Here is a 19,183-nt window from a genome sequence, read left to right as displayed (position 1 = left end):
TAGCTCGTAGCACTATTAGATTGGATACGCTATCATTCACTCATCAACAAGTTTTGACTTTAGTTAGTTAAACATTTAATTTTTTTTAAATTTTTTACATTTAGTCAATTTTGACTAAATCTGGTAACATAGACCGGGGATCCAGACGAGGGCAGTGGTGTGTGTGTGTGTGTGTGTGTGTGTGTGTGTGTGTGTGTCATAGCGTGTTTGTCTTTTTTTTTTTTTTTTTTTCTTTTTTCTTTTTTTTATTGAATAAATTTGTATTGAAGAGCTATTCGTTTTCTTCAGTGTTGTTTTTCTTTTCATTCTTCCGAATCCTTTAAAGACAAAAGACCATTACATTTGTTAGTTAAAGGCACAGTAAGCCTCCCGTAAACCATCACAGAGCTCCCCGAGCGTCTACATACAGTACAAGCATACTTCCATTTAAACGCTCACCGAACGGGAACATCCTGGCTGCTTTCTGTCGAGCGTGAGAAATTTTCAAAGAATTTATTTTCGTGGACTTGGCCCTGAAGAACAATGGCGCCTCGTTTTGGTGCTGGACGGCTGTTATGAATATCCTGGAAATCACGCCCGGACAGTAAGCCTCCCGCAAACCATCACAGACACCGTCAGGCCCCCACACACAGCACAAACACCCTTCCATCCGAACGCCCACCAAACGGGAACATCCCAGGTGCCCTACGCAAAGAGCGAGCAACCTTCAAAGAATTAATTTTGCAGATTGTCTCCAACACTTTTTGGACCCATCCTGAACTCAGGTCAAAAATGAGTTACTTCCCTTAAACTGGCGACAGCCGTGGATCGATGATTATCAGAATGTTTTTGGACCGTGGTGCGTTTTTGCGCTAGACCTAACTTTTAAAATCTAGCTTGTTACACAAACATTCTTTAATCATAAAAGAATTCTTTTTTCATCAAGACAAGATCAGTGCAATTCGAAGTTGTGAAAGTTTGAAAAAAGAAAAGCCCGGAAGCAGGGTCACGCAATGGTCTTAGCAGACGACGGTTTATCAGTCAGTGCATATCGCCGTTCCTCTCAACAGTCAAAAGCCATCGCTAGAGTTCTTGTGAACCACAGCGGTTTGTTTCGTGCATAAAAACGTGCTATTGTAAATAAGCTCACATCGAGTCGCATTCAAATAAGGCTAACTGACGACTACATTGTGAAAAAGGGAAACTGGATCACACGGGTTCACGATGGCTCAGGGGTAAGATAAACCACGCAAAAATAAATTCTTTGAAAATTGCTCGCTCTTCACGGAGGGCACCCAGGATGTTCTCAATCGGTAAGCGCCCAAATGAAAGGGTGCTTGTACTGTGTGCAAAAGCCCGACCGCATCTGTGATGGTTTACGGGAGGCTTACTGTGCCTTTAAGTCACGTGTTTTTTATTTTAATTATTTTTTTATTTTTTTTTTATTATTCTTTTTTCTTTTCCAAACAAGACAACATAAGACAGGTCAAAACAGTCCACATAGGGTAACGAAAGTAGCAAATATCTAATTGAAACCATCTCAACCATATCACTTACACACACGCATATAAACAGACAATACAAAAAAGATAGAGAGAAAAGAGAGAGGAAGAAAGAAGAGTGACAGAAGAGAATAGGGATCAGGGAAAGAAGAGAAAGAGGATATCGAGCGGTGACCAGGCTTTACAGTTAAAAAAAAAAATTAAAAAAAAAATAAACATTTCATTCAAACGCATGCGTGTACAGACTCCAGTTTCTGTTGAAAGAAGTTAACTCATTGTTAACCAATGCATTGTGCTTCTCTGCCAAAAATCTTTGTTTTAGAGTTAAAACAAGAACCTGAAAATGGGGGCAGGTCGCACGTATTTTAGATGTATAAATGTGGTATTTTGCGATTAGAAGGAACAAATCAAAGGTTTTGTCCGTCACACAGTTTGTTTGGTAGCCACAGATAATAAGTTGCTTATACAGTCTAACATTAGTACAATGTACAAAATTGTCTCGCATCCACTGAAGGAAATCATTCCAAAAAGCCTGTGTTTTTGTACAGTCCCAAAAAAGATGTTCTAGCGTTTCCTCCTGCTGTCCGCAGAAAGTACAAATAGGAGATTCAACAATTTTTCTCAGATGCAAAAAACGCTGGGTGGGTGGGTGTTTGTCAGTGTGTGTGTGTGTGTGTGTGTGGACAGCAATTCCCGGAAAACTACAAGACCAACTTTATGAAACTTTACAACGAAGTTTTCCCAGATGATATCCCCGCAAGTTTTCTTTTTTCTTCTTCTATAAATGGCTATGATGACGTCATATCCGGCCTTTTGAAGAAGTTGAGGCCGCACTGTGGTGACATAATTATTTTCTCAAATTCATTGAAATTTTTACCAAGCAATCTTCGACGAAGCCAGGACTTTGGGATTGCATTTAAGCTTGGAAGCGTAAACATTAATCAATGAGTTTTTTGCTTGTGTGTGTGTGTGTGTGTGGTTTTTAATTGTTTGTTTACATGGACAATAAAATAAGCAGTGGATTGCCTTTCGTCTTCAGCCCTTCCGTTTGGAATTAATGTAGTAAGAAAATGGATAATGGAAACACATACACTGCTCCATGTTGCCACACAGTCACACGGAGAGGCAGCAAGACAGCCAGTCAGCCAGATGCGGGCACCCAGAAACACACACACACAGACACACAAATAGACGCGTGCACACACGCTGCGCACGCACCGACGGGCGTCCGCCACACACACACACACACACACACACGAACACACAAACACACACACTCACGAACACACACAAACACACACACACAAACACACACACACACATACAAACACACCCACACACACCATTCCCTAATATGAAACTGAAACACACTCTAGCTTCATGCAAGGAAAAGGGTCAGTCGTCACATACAAAAACGCAGTGAGGATAATATCTTGGGGGGGGGGGGGGGTGGTGGTTACTGATGCACGCGTACAGCAAGTCGGTGTACGTAAACACAACTTGCCGCATCATAGGGCAAGGACATATTATACATGTACTGTGTCTTATCCAAGCAACACTCGTCGCTTCAAACGCTTCACTGCATCTCTTGTGTGACCCCGTATCGTATAGGCGGGTTACTTATGTTACTCTCATTTTAACCTTTGCCGTGCTTCCTGGGTTCACCTGTACCCAGAGACACACTAAAATCATTGTAACTCTGGAACCATTAAAGGTATCGTTTTGAAATTTTAAGTATCTCTCACACACCTAATTTGCTCTCTGTCTGCAAATTTTTAGTGTTTACATGACAAAACATCAGAATTAATTGATTATGATAATTTACATAAACACTACCGATGGCGCGGGTTCACACATACCCATACTTTTAAAGAGTAGTAGTGATTGTAACTATCCCTCTGCCGACGGCGCGGGTTCTGCTACACCCATAATTACCAAAGCGGCGGAACAGTGTCTGTCTGCCTGTTTGTCTCCAAGAGACTGTCTGTCTCTCTGTTTGTCTGTCCGTATCTCTCTGTCTGTATGTCTGTTGTCAGTTGCTCTGTCTGTCTGTCTGTCTATCCGTCTATCTGACTGTCTGACTGTCTCTGTCTCTCTCTCTCTGTCTGTCTCTCTGTCTCTCTCTCTTAGTCTCTCTCTCTGTCTCTCTCTCTTAGTCTCTCTCTCTGTCTCTCTTTCTTAGTCTCTCTCTCTCTCTCTTTCTAAGTCTCTCTCTCTCTTTCTTAGTCTCTCTCTCTCTCTCTTTCTTAGTCTCTCTCTCTTTCTTAGTCTCTCTCTCTCTCTCTTTCTTAGTCTCTCTCTTTCTTAGTCTCTGTCTCTCTCTCTTTCTTAGTCTCTCTCTCTCTCTTTCTTAGTCTCTCTCTCTCTTTCTTAGTCTCTCTCTCTCTTTCTTAGTCTCTCTCTCTCTCTCTTTCTTAGTCTCTCTCTCTCTCTCTCTTAGTCTCTCTCTCTTTCTTAGTCTCTCTTTCTCTCTCTTAGTCTCTCTCTCTCTCTCTTTCCTAGTCTCTCTCTCTCTCTTTTAGTCTCTCTCTCTCTCTTTCTTAGTCTCTCTCTCTCTTTCTTAGTCTCTCCCTCTCTCTCTCTTTCTTAGTCTCTCTCTCTCTTTCTTAGTCTCTCTCTCTCTCTCTCTCTCTCTCTCTCTCTCTCTCTCTTAGTCTCTCTCTCTTTCTTAGTCTCTCTTTCTCTCTCTTAGTTTCTCTCTCTCTCTCTTTCTTAGTCTCTCTCTCTCTTTCTTAATCTCTCTCTCTCTCTTTCTTAGTCTCCCTCTCTCTCTTTCTTAGTCTCTCTCTCTCTCTTTCTTAGTCTCTCTCTCTCTCTTTCTTTGTCTCTCTCTCTCTCTTTCTTAGTCTCTCTCTCTTTCTTAGTCTCTCTCTCTCTTTCTTAGTCTCTCTCTCTCTTTCTTAGTCTCTCTCTTTCTCTTTCTTAGTCTCTCTCTCTCTCTTTATTTGTCTCTCTCTCTCTATCTTTCTTAGTCTCTCTCTCTCTCTCTTTCTTAGTATCTCTCTCTCTTTCTTAGTCTCTCTCTCTCTCTCTTTCTTAGTCTCTCTCTCTTTCTTAGTCTCTCTCTCTTTCTTAGTCTCTCTCTCTTTCTTAGTCTCTCTCTCTCTCTCTTTCTTAGTATAGTCTCTCTCTCTTTCTTAGTCTCTCTCTCTCTCTTTCTTAGTCTCCCTCTCTCTCTTTCTTAGTCTCTCTCTCTCTCTCTTTCTTAGTCTCTCACTCTCTTTCTTAGACTCTCTCTCTCTCTTTCTTAGTCTCTCTCTCTCTTTCTTAGTCTCTCTCTCTCTCTCTTTCTTAGTCTCTCTCTCTCTCTTTCTTAGTCTCTCTCTCTCTCTTTCTTAGTCTCTCAGTCTCTCTCAGTCTCTCCCTCCCCCTCTCCCTCCCCCTCTCCCTCCCCTGCAAGAGGTCGGTGAAGGGAGAAACTCGATGCAACCACTGAAGTAGCGCTGTGGGTTTCCCTGAACCCACCCCGTCCCGTCGTTAGAGAAATAAACGGTAAAAACCCTCTTTCAAATGTATGGGTTCAGACAAACCCGCATCGTCGTTAGAGGAATAAACGGTAAAAACCCTCTTTCAAATGTATGGGTTCAGACAAACCCGCATCGTCGGGAGTGTGTAGTCAAAAGCGGCATCCGGCAAAGGTTAAGGACGCACGCACACCCTCTTCTCTGTACACATTGTATCAAATTATCATTTCCCTGTGCCTGTGAAAAAAGCGCCCAAAGCCTCGCACAGTAGCGGTGACGAGAAGGTAAAAATAGATCCCGGACCCGTCTGTTGAAATCGCTGTACCCCTGACTGATTAGCCGGAAAGTGTACACGGTACGGGAACATTTCCCACCGTACCACGGCTGTTGTCACCGACATTACAGGCCTTGACACTGGACGTGGGACCATGAGCCTGTTCAGAAAACTCGCTTTTTGCTCCAAGCCATCAAAGGTATGGACTAACGTTTTGTGTTTGAGATTGTAGACACAACAAGAAATAGGTGAAAACTTGTTACGGGTGCTTGAAGTAGACAGGAGGTTCAGTCTGTGTTCGGGTAGGCATGTCGTCGGGTGACATGCAAAAAATGTACCCAGTTTCGCTGTTCAGGTTCGTGGACGATACATGTTTTGTATGCTGGCCTACTACCCAGGTTCTTTGTGACTGTGTTCTTGTGACTTCCTGGTAGTGTTAACACAGTGACAGAATACACGCTCACACATGTTGGTAGCTTCTCTAAACCCAAACTGAGTAAAGGCTGTGAAACTAAAAACTAGGGGCTTATTTTTGGGTGGATTATTTCAGTTCAAACACTGCTAACAGCCCGACCAGCTGTAGTGCCAAGCCGTATTACGTCAGTAAAGTTGTATGCAGAAGCAAGAGCTATACACTTAACAGGGATTTAATATAACGCAGCTCGTGTACTGAGTATTTTCCAGTGTTAGCGTACAGGCAAAATCTGCTGAAGATAATACCGTGTTACCGACAGGCGCTCACTATGTTTACAAGATATAGGTCTGGTTTTTTTTAGTTCGTAACTCCTCCACTTGTCTGTTTTCTTTGTTGTCACTCCACGCACGTAACTTCTGATCCACATCGTCTGTTGTTTGGTTTCTGTGCAGTTAGCAACCCTAGTGATATCGACAGAGTGTTTTTCAGTCTAACAGCGCCGTTGGCGAGTCGCTTAAGCGATTTCGCAACAGATCAATGGATAGGTTTTGTTGTGGTGTGTTGTCCCTATGTCGGATCGTTTGTTTGTGTCCAGGTTTTCTTGTCTGTCTGTTTGCCTGAGGGTGCGTCATGCAGTGTCAGGTTGTTGATATGTCCGTTTTGTGTGCTTGTGTGTGTGTGTGTGTGTGTGTGTGTGTGGGGTGGGGGGTGGTGGTGGAATATCGCGCGCAAGTGTGTGTACGTGTGTACGTGTCCCTCTCTCTCTGACTCTATTATCTCTGTTCGAGGTCAGACTGACACAACATGTTTTATCTTGTGTGTGTATTTGTGTGTGTCTATAGTGTGTATTTGTGTGTGTGTGTGTGTGTGTGTGTGTCTGTGTGTATGTACGTGTATGTGTGTACACAGTACAGTGTGTGTGTCAGTCAGTCTCTCTCTTTCTTTCTCTCAGTCTCTCTCTCTCTGTCTAGGCTGTCAGTGTCGCTCTCCTCTCTCTCCCTCCTCTTTCGCTTTGTGTTTATAATGTGGACTTTCTGTCTCATGACTTAACGTGTGTGTATGTGGTGTTTTTCCGCCAGTGAAGGGGTGTGTATGTTTCCTTGTATAGGCTCTAGACAATGTGTGTTTACTATATCAAGTGTCTGGGCATACATACACGAATAGATTACCTGCCACTGACGCAGGTGTATACGTACGTATCCGCCTCCACCTCATCTGCCGACCGAAATCAGACTAAGAAATAAACCGAGAGTGTGAGAGAGAGACACACATATACATTCACAGAGAGAGAAGGCGAAGGCGAATTTTTATTACATCAAGCACAAAGTGTATGTACAAGGGGGAGAAATAGTTAGCATGTGAACAAAGTCGACTTGACCGTCCGGAAGCAAGGCAACTTAAAATCAACACCTAGCACAAGAAGTACAAACAGAGAAGAAAAACAAGTCGCGTAAGGCGAAAATACAATATTTAGTCAAGTAGCTGTCGAACTCACAGAATGAAACTGAACGCAATGCAACGCAGCAAGACCGTATACTCGTAGCATCGTCAGTCCACCGCTCATGGCAAAGGCAGTGAAATTGACAAGAAGAGCGGGGTAGTAGTTGCGCTAAGAAGGATAGCACGCTTTTCTGTACCTCTCTTTGTTTTAACTTTCTGAGCGTGTTTTTAATCCAAACATATCATATCTATATGTTTTTGGAATCAGGAACCGACAAGGAATAAGATGAAAGTGTTTTTAAATTGATTTGGACAATTTAATTTTGATAATAATTTTTATATATTTAATTTTCAGAGCTTGTTTTTAATCCGAATATAACATATTTATATGTTTTTGGAATCAGCAAATGATGGAGAATAAGATAAACGTAAATTTGGATCGTTTTATAAATTTTTATTTTTTTTTTTACAATTTTCCGATTTTTAATGACCAAAGTCATTAATTAATTTTTAAGCCACCAAGCTGAAATGCAATACCGAAGTCCGGGCTTCGCCGACGATTACTTGACCAAAATTTGAACCAATTTGGTTGAAAAATGAGGGCGTGACAGTGCCGCCTCAACTTTCACGAAAAGCCGGATATGACGTCATCAAAGACATTTATCAAAAAAATGAAAAAAACGTTCGGGGATTTCATACCCAGGAACTCTCATGTCAAATTTCATAAAGATCGGTCCAGTAGTTTAGTCTGAATCGCTCTACACACACACACAGACACACACACACACGCACACACACACGCACGCACATACACCACGACCCTCGTTTCGATTCCCCCTCGATGTTAAAATATTTAGTCAAAACTTGACTAAATATAAAAATACAGTAAGATGAAGACAAGGATTTTGGGTTGTACGATCATACCGGTCTATTTCACAATTGATTTTCTCTTTGTCTAAACGCGTAGAACACATAATTTGACAATGCAATCAGTCGTAATTTGTTGTCAGTCTGTAAAATACACAACGATGAGTTGGAGAACTGGTCAAGGTCAAAACAAGCACCAATGAACTTTTGACGGATTGCATTGTAAGCTGGGCATTTAAACAGGAAGTGGTTTTCATTTTCTTCAGTTGATTTACAAAATGTACAATTTCTGGATTCAGCGCACTCGGGATTATAGCGCAGTTTATTTACCTTCAATGGTGTAATGCCCAGTCTGAACTTTGTGTACATTTTGCGTATGTACTGGTTTTCAATGACACCCAGATACTTTTCTTTTTCAAGTTCTCCTTTAAACATCCTGTATACATCAAATCTCACACTTGTATCAAGTTTACAGTGCCAGTTTTGCTCAAAGCAGTCTTGCAGACGTTGCTGTAATGTTCTAATAAACGCACATTCCCTACCAGGCCCTTCAATCAGGGGTGGGCTTATGATATGCTGGGTGATCTTAGAATAACCCTTTTTAGCGGATGAGCGTATGATACGAAGAGCGGGGCACGAGGTGAGTGTCTGCGGAAAAAATTTAATAACTCCTAAAATACTAATTATCCTGCAACCATATTACAGTTGTCAAAACCCGAAATGTAGCGCTACTTATTCACGTTGCTCTTTTTACAAAAAAATGCGTATCTATTGAATAACTATCCAAAACACAAGGCAGGTCGCTGATTTGTGGTCGGGTGCTCTTATGAAATACCCCCTGTGCGCTTATGATAGCTTGATTTTTCGGATCGGATGCGCTTATGACTGGTTTTTCGCTGCGCTGCCTAGTTTTTTGCTTGATGACCTGAATGATCTTACCATTGTGGAGAAGGGTTCTCCATCTTCAAAGAAATCATAACCCACACAGTTGATAAACATGAAGCACATAAGCTTCGGTATTGTTTTGTTCAGCTTAACACGGAGACAGGCAAGCGGAGGCTATGCACAAAAGCATTCGATTTTTCACCAAAAGAGTGCGCTGAGAAAGGCTGCAAAATAGTTGTAACCGATCAAAACAAAATAATAGTGGATAAAATTCCAAATTCCATTGGGCTTACTCCAGCATCTCAGAATGGCAATCAAGAGCCAGTGTCTCAGAATGACGATAAACATCCCCAAGAGCACACTCCTAGTGCGGTTAACTATTTTGTGAATAACCTTGCCGAAAAGGCTGGACAAATTCTGGCTGAAAACGGCTTGATAAGTGAATGGATTAGTTTTCATCAAATGATAATTCAAGGACATTTTCCCCTTGATAATATTGCCTTTCGGTTATTTCTTGACGTTGTGAACTATTACACCACTGGAGACAAAAAAAGAATGAGATACAGTAAAGAGTCCCTTCTGTTTTGGCACACAGGCTATCGCTTATTCCATGGCAGATTCATTCGCTTCATGAATGGAAGAGAAGCTGAAGAAGATAGAAAGCTGGCACAACATGGGGATAATCTTTTGACAGGTGCTGGAGCGGATACAGATGAAACAGAAGTTCGAGTGGATATGACAGAAGCTGAGACCAAACCTGGAGTGGATACAGATGAAACAGAAGATCGAGTGGATATGACAGAAGCTGAGACCAAACCTGGAGTGGATACAGATGAAACAGAAGATCGAGTGGATATGACAGAAGCTGAGACCAAACCTGGAGTGGATAGAGATGAAACAGAAGATCGAGTGGATATGACAGAAGCTGAGACCAAACCTGGAGTGGATACAGATGAAACAGAAGATCGAGTGGATATGACAGAAGCTGAGACCAAACCTGGAGTGGATAGAGATGAAACAGAAGATCGAGTGGATATGACAGAAGCTGAGACCAAACCTGGAGTGGATACAGATGAAACAGAAGATCGAGTGGATATGACAGAAGCTGAGACCAAACCTGGAGCGGATAGAGATGAAACAGAAGATCGAGTGGATATGACAGAAGCTGAGACCAAACCTGGAGTGGATACAGATGAGATAGAACCTGGAGTGAAAAGAACCAAGACAAAAAGTGAAAAATGTGATTTTGACAGAGCATACAATATAAATTTTGCTGTACCCAGCCTTCAGAGATTATCCAAAGAATCCAGTAACAAGCCGAAAATTTCTCCCGGCATACTAAATGAATGTGTGGACCACTTTTCTCAAAACACCAAATCGAAACTGGTCAAAGTTGCCCTTGATGGAAAAAAGATAAATTCCTCTTTAACAGCCTGTCATGGTGACATAGATCTTTGGGGGGGGGGGGGGGGGGGGTGAAACCCCACCGACATACAACGAAACGTTTCAAGAAAAGAGGAGGAACTTCACAATATCAAAGAGAAAATCGCAAAGGTAAAAAACAAGGACTTGCAACCTGCTGACCTGCACTCCGTTGTAAAAATCCTCAGCTCCAGAGTACAGGACCTGCGTAAATCGTCTGTCATGAAGAAAGAAACAGTCAATCGGTTAAAATCCAAGTGTGCCCAGGATTGAAGGTCATCCAAATACGCGATGGCTATAAGCATGCTGCAAACGCAGTTGTTCCAAATGACAAAAGCCATCACAAATATGTTTAAAACCATTGATGCTCTCTTGTCGCGGCAAAGGGCTAAATAAAATAATGTGTATACGTTTTAGTAGCAACAAGGTAGCAAAGAAAGTGGGAACTAAGCAGTGCAGCGAAAAACCAGTCATAAGCGCATCCGGTCCGAAAAATCAAGCTATCATAAGCGCATAGGGGGAATTTCATAAGAGCACCCGACCACAAATCAGCGACCTGCCTTGTGTTTTGGATAGTTATTCAATAGATACGCATTTTTTTTGTAAAAAGAGCAACGTGAATAAGTAGCGCTACATTTCGGGTTTTGACAACTGTAATATGGTTGCAGGATAATTAGTATTTTAGGAGTTATTACATTTTTTCTGCAGACACTCACCTCGTGCCCCGCTCTTCGTATCATACGCTCATCCGCTAAAAAGGGTTATTCTAAGATCACCCAGCATATCATAAGCCCACCCCTGATTGAAGGGCCTGCCTACCTACAGACCCGTTCAACCACACATCTCCAAATCCATTCATGCAAAGGAGGCATTTAGCTTGTGAGACCCAATTCTGTTTTCCCCTTTCAACTGCGTTTTTTAACATGATGTATGACATCTTTGCATATCTCGAATCCGGCATACAGTTAAGTCTCAACCAGTACTTTACGCTTCGGATATTTGCTAGGATTGACAGAGAGAGAGAGAGAGAGAGAGAGAGAGAGAGAGAGAGAGAGAGAGAGAGAGAGAGAGAGAGAGCCTGAGAGAAAGAGAGAGAGAGAGAGAGCGATAACTTAGAACTCAATAATTGCGGTTTACTGCGAGGCCATTGGCCCGTTCGCATATGGGGGGGGGGGGGGGGGGGGGTCGGGGTCGAAACGAAAGAGATAGAGAGGCAGACAAACACACATACACGCGGGCGCGCCAAGGGTACCCCCTCGATTCCCCCTACTCCTCCACACACACTCACCCTCGATGTGCCGAACAGGATCAATAAGCCAACTACAAGGATAAGACAAGAAAATTGGTTGATTAAAATCAACATGGCCGAAGCAATGTTTTCATAAAAGAAGCGGTATTGTACGGGCACATGTTGAATTTGGGTGACATGTGTTGCAGAGTATTTGAAAATCCGTAGGCATAAAAACATGCAAAGAAGAGTGATAGGACGGTCCCTGTTGTGAATATAGTCAAGTGGATAAATTGATTACTTATGTTTCACACTAGTTTTGCTGTTAGAGAGAGGAGACGGTTTGGCGGTCATGGGTTGTTGGTTATGCAACTTTAAGAGCAAGGCGCATGGTGCATGTTAATTCTTGTGATCGTTGTGATGAAAGCGTCATGAAGAGGGTGTTACAAATACAATGTAAATTTTGTTTTTGATGTTTGGTCTTCGTTGTGGTGGTTGTAAGATTGTGATGTGTTTAACCAACGAGATACAATACTATTTGGGACATGGTAATAATTGGTTGCCGGTATGGACGATATTCTGTGCTGTTACGGTTTGAGATTGTTGGCAGGGGTGAGCAAAAGTGTGACCGACTCAGCGCAGAGATGATCGAAGAGATTGTTTCGTAGTCTATTAGTGTTGTGACGAGTGTTGGCTAATGGTAACGAGTACATATGTGTGTAGTTGTGGTGTGTGTGTGTGTTTGCGCGTTGGTTGGGATTATGGGTGTAATTTGTAAAACAGATGTGACAGTAATAATGGAGTTCACATTGAGGTTAGTTTGAAATGGAACACACGCAAGTTTTTGAAAAAACAATATCAAATTGTGAACCATGAGATCTTTATTAAATAATAAACTGAACATCAGCAAAACATCAAAGCAATTATTAGTAAGGTTTGAAAAGCTTGACTTACTTACTATGTTAAATAGTGGATTGAAGGCTGAAAACCTCATTTACAAATTACAACTGAGATGGGGAGGGGGGGGGGGGGGGGTGGTGGCTCCTGCGGCCATCAATAAATAGGCCTACGCAGTAGATATTAAACTGACATTAAGACATAGTGTCCCTTTTGCTCTACACATGTACTCTGTTGCATTACAAGCATTGCTCAATCTGCCTTTTCATTGCCAATACAACATGAATAACGGAGCTGTATTACTCAAGCTGAATTTTCGAGAGTCCTATACAATTTCTCATTGAACAGGTTTGCTATTCATGGCCCGTGCAGTAGAATTCAGCTGGGGTTTATGAGGTCGGGCAAGTTGATATTCAAGGTCGTGGTTCGCCAATGCAGTGGTTTTGAAGAAACAGTTACACCTTCCTTGTATATTTTGTTGGACTTTTTTAAGGGGTACGTCGCGATATGTTTAACAGGTTTTCATGCTAGTATGGCAGTATTGACTGTTGTCAGTGTTGGTTTCTAAATCGATTTCTCCGCCATCTTGATATTGTTGTGTTTATGAGGACCCTAACTGTGTATGTTTTTATCAAATGAATACAAATGGGCTGGCTGTTTTTTTTTTACACATAAATCAGTTTGTCACGAATCAACAGTTACAAACTGTTTACATTTAGGAAATCGTTTTTACATTTAGTCAATTTTTGACTAAATGTTTTTACATAGACGGGGAATCGAGACGAGGGTGTGGTGTATGTGTGTGTGTGTGTGTGTGTGTGTGTGTGTGTGTGTGTGTGTGTGTGTGTGTGTGTGTGTATAACGCGATTCCGAGAAACTACTGGACCGATCTTCATGAAACTTGACATGAGGGTTCCTGAGTATGATATCTCTACCCGGTTTTTTCATGGTTTGGATTAATGTCTTTAATGACGTCATATCCGGCTTTTTGTGAAAGTTGAGGAGGCACTGTCACGCTCTCATTGTTCAACCAAATTGGTTGAAATTTTGGTCAAGTAATCTTCGACAAAGCCCGGACTTTGGTATTGTATTTCAGCTTTAAGGCTTAAAAAATAATTTATGAGTTTGCTCATTAAAGTTGTCATTAAAATCAAATTCTCGCAAACAGATTTAAAATTGATTGCATCGTATTCTTCATCAAATTCTGAATCTAAAAATGTATACATATATCATGTTTACTCTTAAAATGTGATCACAATTAACGAAAATAGATTAATTAATACTACAATTAAAATTTATGAAATCGATCCAAAAATGATATCTTATTCTTTATTATTTCCACATTACAAAAACATATAGATATGATATGTTGTATTCAGAACAAGCTCAGAAAGTTAACAAGAATACAGAAAAGCGCCCTTTCCTTCTTAGCGCAATACGCTACCGCGCTATTCTTGCTTGTCTATTTCACTCCATTTTGCACGTGAGCGATTTCCTTCTCGCGGCAATTGACGAAGCTGTATTGTCTTGGTGAAAAAATGCAGTGCGTTCAGTTTCATTCCGTGAGTTCGACAGCTTGACTAAATGTAGTAATTTCGCCTTACGCGACTTGTTTTTCTTATCGTAGGCCTATGCTTACATAACTGCTTTTTCGTATGCTTATCTGTTTACATAGTAGAGTGTAATTCAATAATTTCCTTTTGAATAATTATTTAACCGGCCAATAAGGAAACAGCAGCCGCCATTTGCATTCCACATTTTGCATAATATCCACTGCCTGGGATCCTCAAAAGAAAAAGAATCCGGTCAGTGAAGCATCTTGTTTAGTCCCCCCTCTGAAAAAGGCCTCCGGGGGACTTTTTCAGCTGTGAAAAGGTCCGCCTTTACCGATCAAGCCTCGTTTTCGATTGGTGTGTGTGTGTGTGTGTCTGTCTGTCTGTGTGTGTGTGTGGAGCGATTCGGACTAGACTGCTGGACCGATCTTTGTGAAATTTGACATGAGACTTCCTGGGAGTGGTGTCCCCGGACGTGGTTTTCTTTTTTTCGATGGATGTCTTTGATGACGTCATGTCCGGCTTTTTGTGGGGGTTGAGGCGGCACTGTCACACCCTAGTTTTTCAATCGAGTTGATTGAAATTTTGGCCAGGCAATCTTCGACAAAGGCCGGACTTCGGTATTGCATTTCGGCATGGTGGCTTGAGGATTGATTTATGACTTTGGTCATTGAAAATCTGAAAATTGTAAAAAAAAAAGGTTTTTTTGGGGGCGATCCAAATTTACGTTCATCTTGTTCTTCGTCATTTTCTGATTCCGGGGACATATAGGTGTGTTGTGTTTGGATTGGAGACGGCTCTGAGTGTTGGAGATGTAGAAATTATGATCAAGGTTGGATTTTTGAAATCAATTTAAAAACACTTTCATCTTGTTCCTTGTTGGTCCCTGATTCCAGGGACGTATGGGTGTGATATGTTTGGATTGAAGGCACGCTCGGAGAGTTAGAGCGAAGAGAGGTGCAGAAAAGCGTGCTATCCTTCTCAGCGCAACTACTACCCCGCTCTTCTTGTCAATTTCACTGCCTTTGCCACGAGCGGTGGACTGACGATGCTACGAGTATACGGTCTTGCTGTCTTGCTGATTGGCCCCCCTACAACAATTTTGCCCCCCCCCCCCCCTCGCATCCAAGATGGTCTCCCCTTTGAAAAAGTCCTCCCCGCCCCCTTTTTGACTGCGGCTCCGCAGTACTACATCTTACTTTGGGTGTTTACTTTCATCTCCCACTTTCAACTTCTCAACATTTAGTTTTATCGCGTTTGTAGTTTGCAATTTCAGCAAACAAGCTGTCGTCCATCTTGAATCAACTTTAAGTTTAGAACAAAGTGACGTCACTATCCGATGTCACAAAGGCGTTGCGAAGCGGTCGAAGTCATGGACATGGTCCCCGAGTATAGATCTATGGGTCGAAGTTTATATGTAATTGTTTTTTGACTCAATTTTCTCCCAGTGGACATCTGGGCCACGTGATGATACAGTGTAATAATTAGCCCGAAATTGCTTTGGAAAAAAAAAGGGGGGGGGGGGGGGAGACTATCTGGGATGCGAGGGGGTGCCAAAATTGCTGTAGGGCGGCCAATCGAAAACGAGGCTTGATCGGTAAAGGCGGACCTTTTTAGAGCTGAAAAAGTCCCCCGGGGGCCCTTTTTAGCTCTGAAAATCCCCGGAGGTCCTTTTCAGAGGGGGGACTAAACGGGATACTACACCGGGTACCAAAGTCAAGGAAACTGTTCCCAAAATAACTTGACATAGACACAAACACACACAGACACACACACTGACACACACGCGCGCGTACAGGAACACACACAAATTAAATCACATAACTCACGCACGCCCACATACGGAAAATGAAATCAGCGCCGAAGCAGGTACGAAAATATCGGTATTCTCTTACTAAAAGTGTGCTTGTATGTGAGTGAGTGTGTGTGTGTGTGTGTGTGTGTGTGTGTGTGTGTGGGGGGGGGGGGTAGCGTGTGTGTGTGTGTGTTTAAAACCAGCATCGATGGCTATAGTGTAGCTGTGTTTTCATGGTAGATTCCTAAATTCATCGACTGTACTTCGAACGGGATGGTTTTGTTAAATGTCCTATGGTTGTGGCTTTGCTTTCGTGTTTGTGTGGTTCTTTCTTTCCATGGTCTCGTTCTCATTTGTCAGACTTTTGTCTTCTTCTTCTTCTCTTTCCTCTGCTCCACGCGTTCAGTCGACATAAAACACACACACACACACACACACACACACACACACACACACACACACACACACACACACACACACACACACACACACAAACTGACACACACACACTGACACACACACACACACACACACACACACACACACACACACACACACACACACACAAATACTAAAACCTAATGATATTGTTTATTGTCTGCCAGAAGCGAGGCAAGAGCAGCAGGCGGGACGAGGAGTGTGCGGTATGCCAGGACGTGCCCACAGACCCCTGCACCGTTCCGTGCGGCAACAACCACGTCTTCTGTCTGGCCTGTCTGCAGGGCCTTGTCAGCCACAACGAACACCGCCGCACTTTCCCCTGTCCGCTTTGCCGCACGCGTGTCAAGATTCCCTTGCGAGGTCTCGCCGTCCTCAAGAACGACAAGGACTTCCGAGACAAGGTCATGGCCAAGCTTCCGGCACTCAAGCCTCGCTGCCGGCGGCAGAGGTCCAACTCGACGTCGAGCAGCGTGTCGTCGTCCTGGCTGCCCAATGATGTGCTTGAGGTGGTGATTCCCTGGGAGCACCTCAGCGACGGGTCCGGGGGCATTGACCCCAGCCTGCTGGAGGCCTTTGGGGACGTGCCCATGGGCCGCCTCTACCTGGACACGCTGACCAGACGGAACAGGCTGCTGGAGGACAGCCTGGACTCTAGCGACGACTTTCCCCTAGGCGCGGTGGACGTCCAGCTCCAGAGGCGGATCCTGGAGGACATTGAACGCGAGAGGGGAGCTGGCCTTGTCCCGGCCTCCCCAGGGTCCCCGCCACGACTCCTGGCTCCTCTGCCTGACGATGATGAATCTCTGTTCGACGATGATGACGACGCTCTCGCCTCGGCTGCAGATTACGACATCCATGGGCCTGAAACGGAGGCGGGGGGTGAGAACTGGCTGGTGCTTAGCAAGAGCGGAGATGATCCTGGAACACCCAGAAGCGAGCACAGCGCCCACACGCCGACACTGGAACACGTCGCCCACACGCCACGAGGCGAGGTTCTGGACGGAGGAGAAGAGAGAGCCCCTACTCCCATCCCAGGAGCAGTCCCTGACGACCTGGACATGAGCGTGGTGATGCAGCTGATAGCCGACATGGACAGGAACAGCGATAGCTCAGACCCACGAGACACACCACGCTCATTTTCATCGCAGACATCCTCAGAAGACCCCGTATTAATCGCACGGCCGTCAGGTGATCGGAACCGCTCCGACAGAAACAGCGGACGCTCGGACGAGAACGGAAGAGCGTCGAGCGCACGACGAAGACAGCTGCGTGGGGAGGAAAGCGCAGAGAGCTCCAGCGAACCGAGACGTGACAGTGCATCGGAGGACGAAGACTGGAAGCATAGCCGTGCTGGTCACTGGATCCCCAGACCCAAGTTCTTGCCTGAAGAACTGACCAGTGGTGCACGAAAGCCACACGCACTGCGCTCAGGAGGATCACCAACAGACACAAGTCCTAGGAGAGCTCATCAGCACGTGTCGCCCGATGGTTCTTCCAGGGACAGAGAGGACTATGACCTAGAACCGGAAACTAGGTCACCACAGAACAACCCATACCGACGTCAACGCGCGTCGAATCCTGAGAACAGTGCAGTGTTTCCTTCAGAAGAAGAGAGATACGATCACAACACATCCTTTGGTGGAACAACACCTGACGGCGGTCCTGAGGATAGCCGTTCTTCAGGCAAAAGATCTCAAACTCCACCAGGTGATCGCAGGAATCACACTAAACGTGTGTCCCGCGTCAGGTCAGTCGGTGGAAATCACTCTGCCAGACATGCTTCAGCGGAAGATCGCCACCGACGCCGCTCTGAGTCTGTGAGAGATGCTTCGACAAGCTCCGGACTGTCCACCACCACAGGAGATCGTGATGAATACGCCGAAAACCTCCGAAGAGTTAGTAGTCTCCTGCAACCGCGGTCTCGGGTTTCCAGATCAGACGCTGCGAATGCGCGGGAGTTGGCTGCGCCCACTGAAAGTGTTGAACAAGACAGGAAATCTGCCAAAAAAGTGACTGTGATTACGGTGTAGATTTTTGTTTGATGCCAGCAAGTCGGACCAACATTGCAGTGCTAGACATTTCAGTTCACCCAGGCTGTTTTGTGACACGGCAGAAGGGTTTGTGGCAAACGGCTGCAACAGCGGATTTTGCGACAGACTGCGATGCACTAAGCTAATAGTTGTAGTTAGTGACTACACACGCGACAAGCAATCTAGCAGGGATATCATTTAGCGAGAGCAGTCGACAAAACGCCAACATTTCTCTCGAATCTCCGCCGAAAAGTTTGCCGTGATTTTGGCACACCTGCCGAACTTTTTCACAGGGTGTAAAACAAGGTGCCTAGAACTGCCTTAAACTTTCGAAAATTGCCAAAACATTTTTTGGCAAATTTGTCGCGGAAAATAAATCCTAGCAACGCCCCGGATAACGGCGACCCACCATGCTAATACAGTGACTTAGCACTATTTTACAATTATGTGACAAGCTACCACGGACTGTGTGACAGGCAACGGACGATGATGGGAAATAACTCTGTCGGGTTTGTATGGGTTGTGAAAGAGTGAATGCCCTTGCTTTTATGGAGTCCAACTTTCCCACATGACATTACGGGGCAGTCACTAGCGAGGGGTTTGTCTGAAACATGTGGACAAGGAACACGTGTGGAAAGCTTGCAAAAGTATTGTAAAACAAGTGTTCACTCTTTCACAACGCGTACAACCCCGACAGATTTATTTCTGGACTTCGTCTATTACTTTGTGACCGCCCGTGACACAAAATGACTGGCAGAAGGTAGTTTGTTATTTTTGAACACAGGGTTGTTTCAACGCAGTTCAGATCGACCAATTTTGACATTTCAGTTCAATGCAGTTCAAGTTGGGTAGTTTAGACAGTTCGGTTCAGCAACGTCTGTTCAGATCTTATTCTCATTCAGTTTAGTTCAGTCGAAATCAGTATCAGTAAGCAAGTTACACGTGACTAGTTTATTTTTTAGACGTTCTTGGTTTTACTGCTTACTGCAAT

The 19,183-nt window shown here is 43.9% G+C and overlaps 1 protein-coding gene and 1 long non-coding RNA gene across 2 annotated transcripts in view; one reads left to right on the top strand and one right to left on the bottom strand.

Annotated features, from left to right (window-relative positions):
- Positions 1-367: 367 nt before the first annotated feature.
- Positions 368-19,183, bottom strand: part of LOC138949122 (uncharacterized) — a 77,021-nt gene continuing 58,205 nt past the window's right edge. The window contains exon 2 of the long non-coding RNA XR_011450169.1: positions 368-857. This is a non-coding gene — a long non-coding RNA (uncharacterized lncRNA). The remainder of the gene's footprint in view (positions 858-19,183) is intronic.
- Positions 5,261-18,963, top strand: LOC138949116 (dentin sialophosphoprotein-like). Its single transcript, XM_070320874.1, has 2 exons — positions 5,261-5,418; positions 16,327-18,963. Exons 1-2 carry the CDS (start codon positions 5,374-5,376, stop codon positions 18,190-18,192), a joined length of 1,911 nt encoding a protein of 636 aa, XP_070176975.1. The 5' UTR covers positions 5,261-5,373; the 3' UTR covers positions 18,193-18,963.

This window comes from Littorina saxatilis, linkage group LG15, assembly GCF_037325665.1.
Source record: "Littorina saxatilis isolate snail1 linkage group LG15, US_GU_Lsax_2.0, whole genome shotgun sequence".
In the NCBI taxonomy this organism is placed as follows: Eukaryota; Metazoa; Mollusca; class Gastropoda; order Littorinimorpha; family Littorinidae; genus Littorina; species Littorina saxatilis.
Note: the sequence above shows the minus strand (reverse complement) of the source record. Positions and strands in the feature narration are given on the sequence as shown.

Bases quoted from the DNA above. Each gene is read 5' to 3' on its own strand.
- LOC138949116 (XM_070320874.1), top strand. From the start codon at position 5,374: ATGAGCCTGTTCAGAAAACTCGCTTTTTGCTCCAAGCCATCAAAG. The intron at 5,419-16,326 runs GTATGGACTAAC...ATTGTCTGCCAG, and splicing joins TTTGCTCCAAGCCATCAAAG to AAGCGAGGCAAGAGCAGCAG.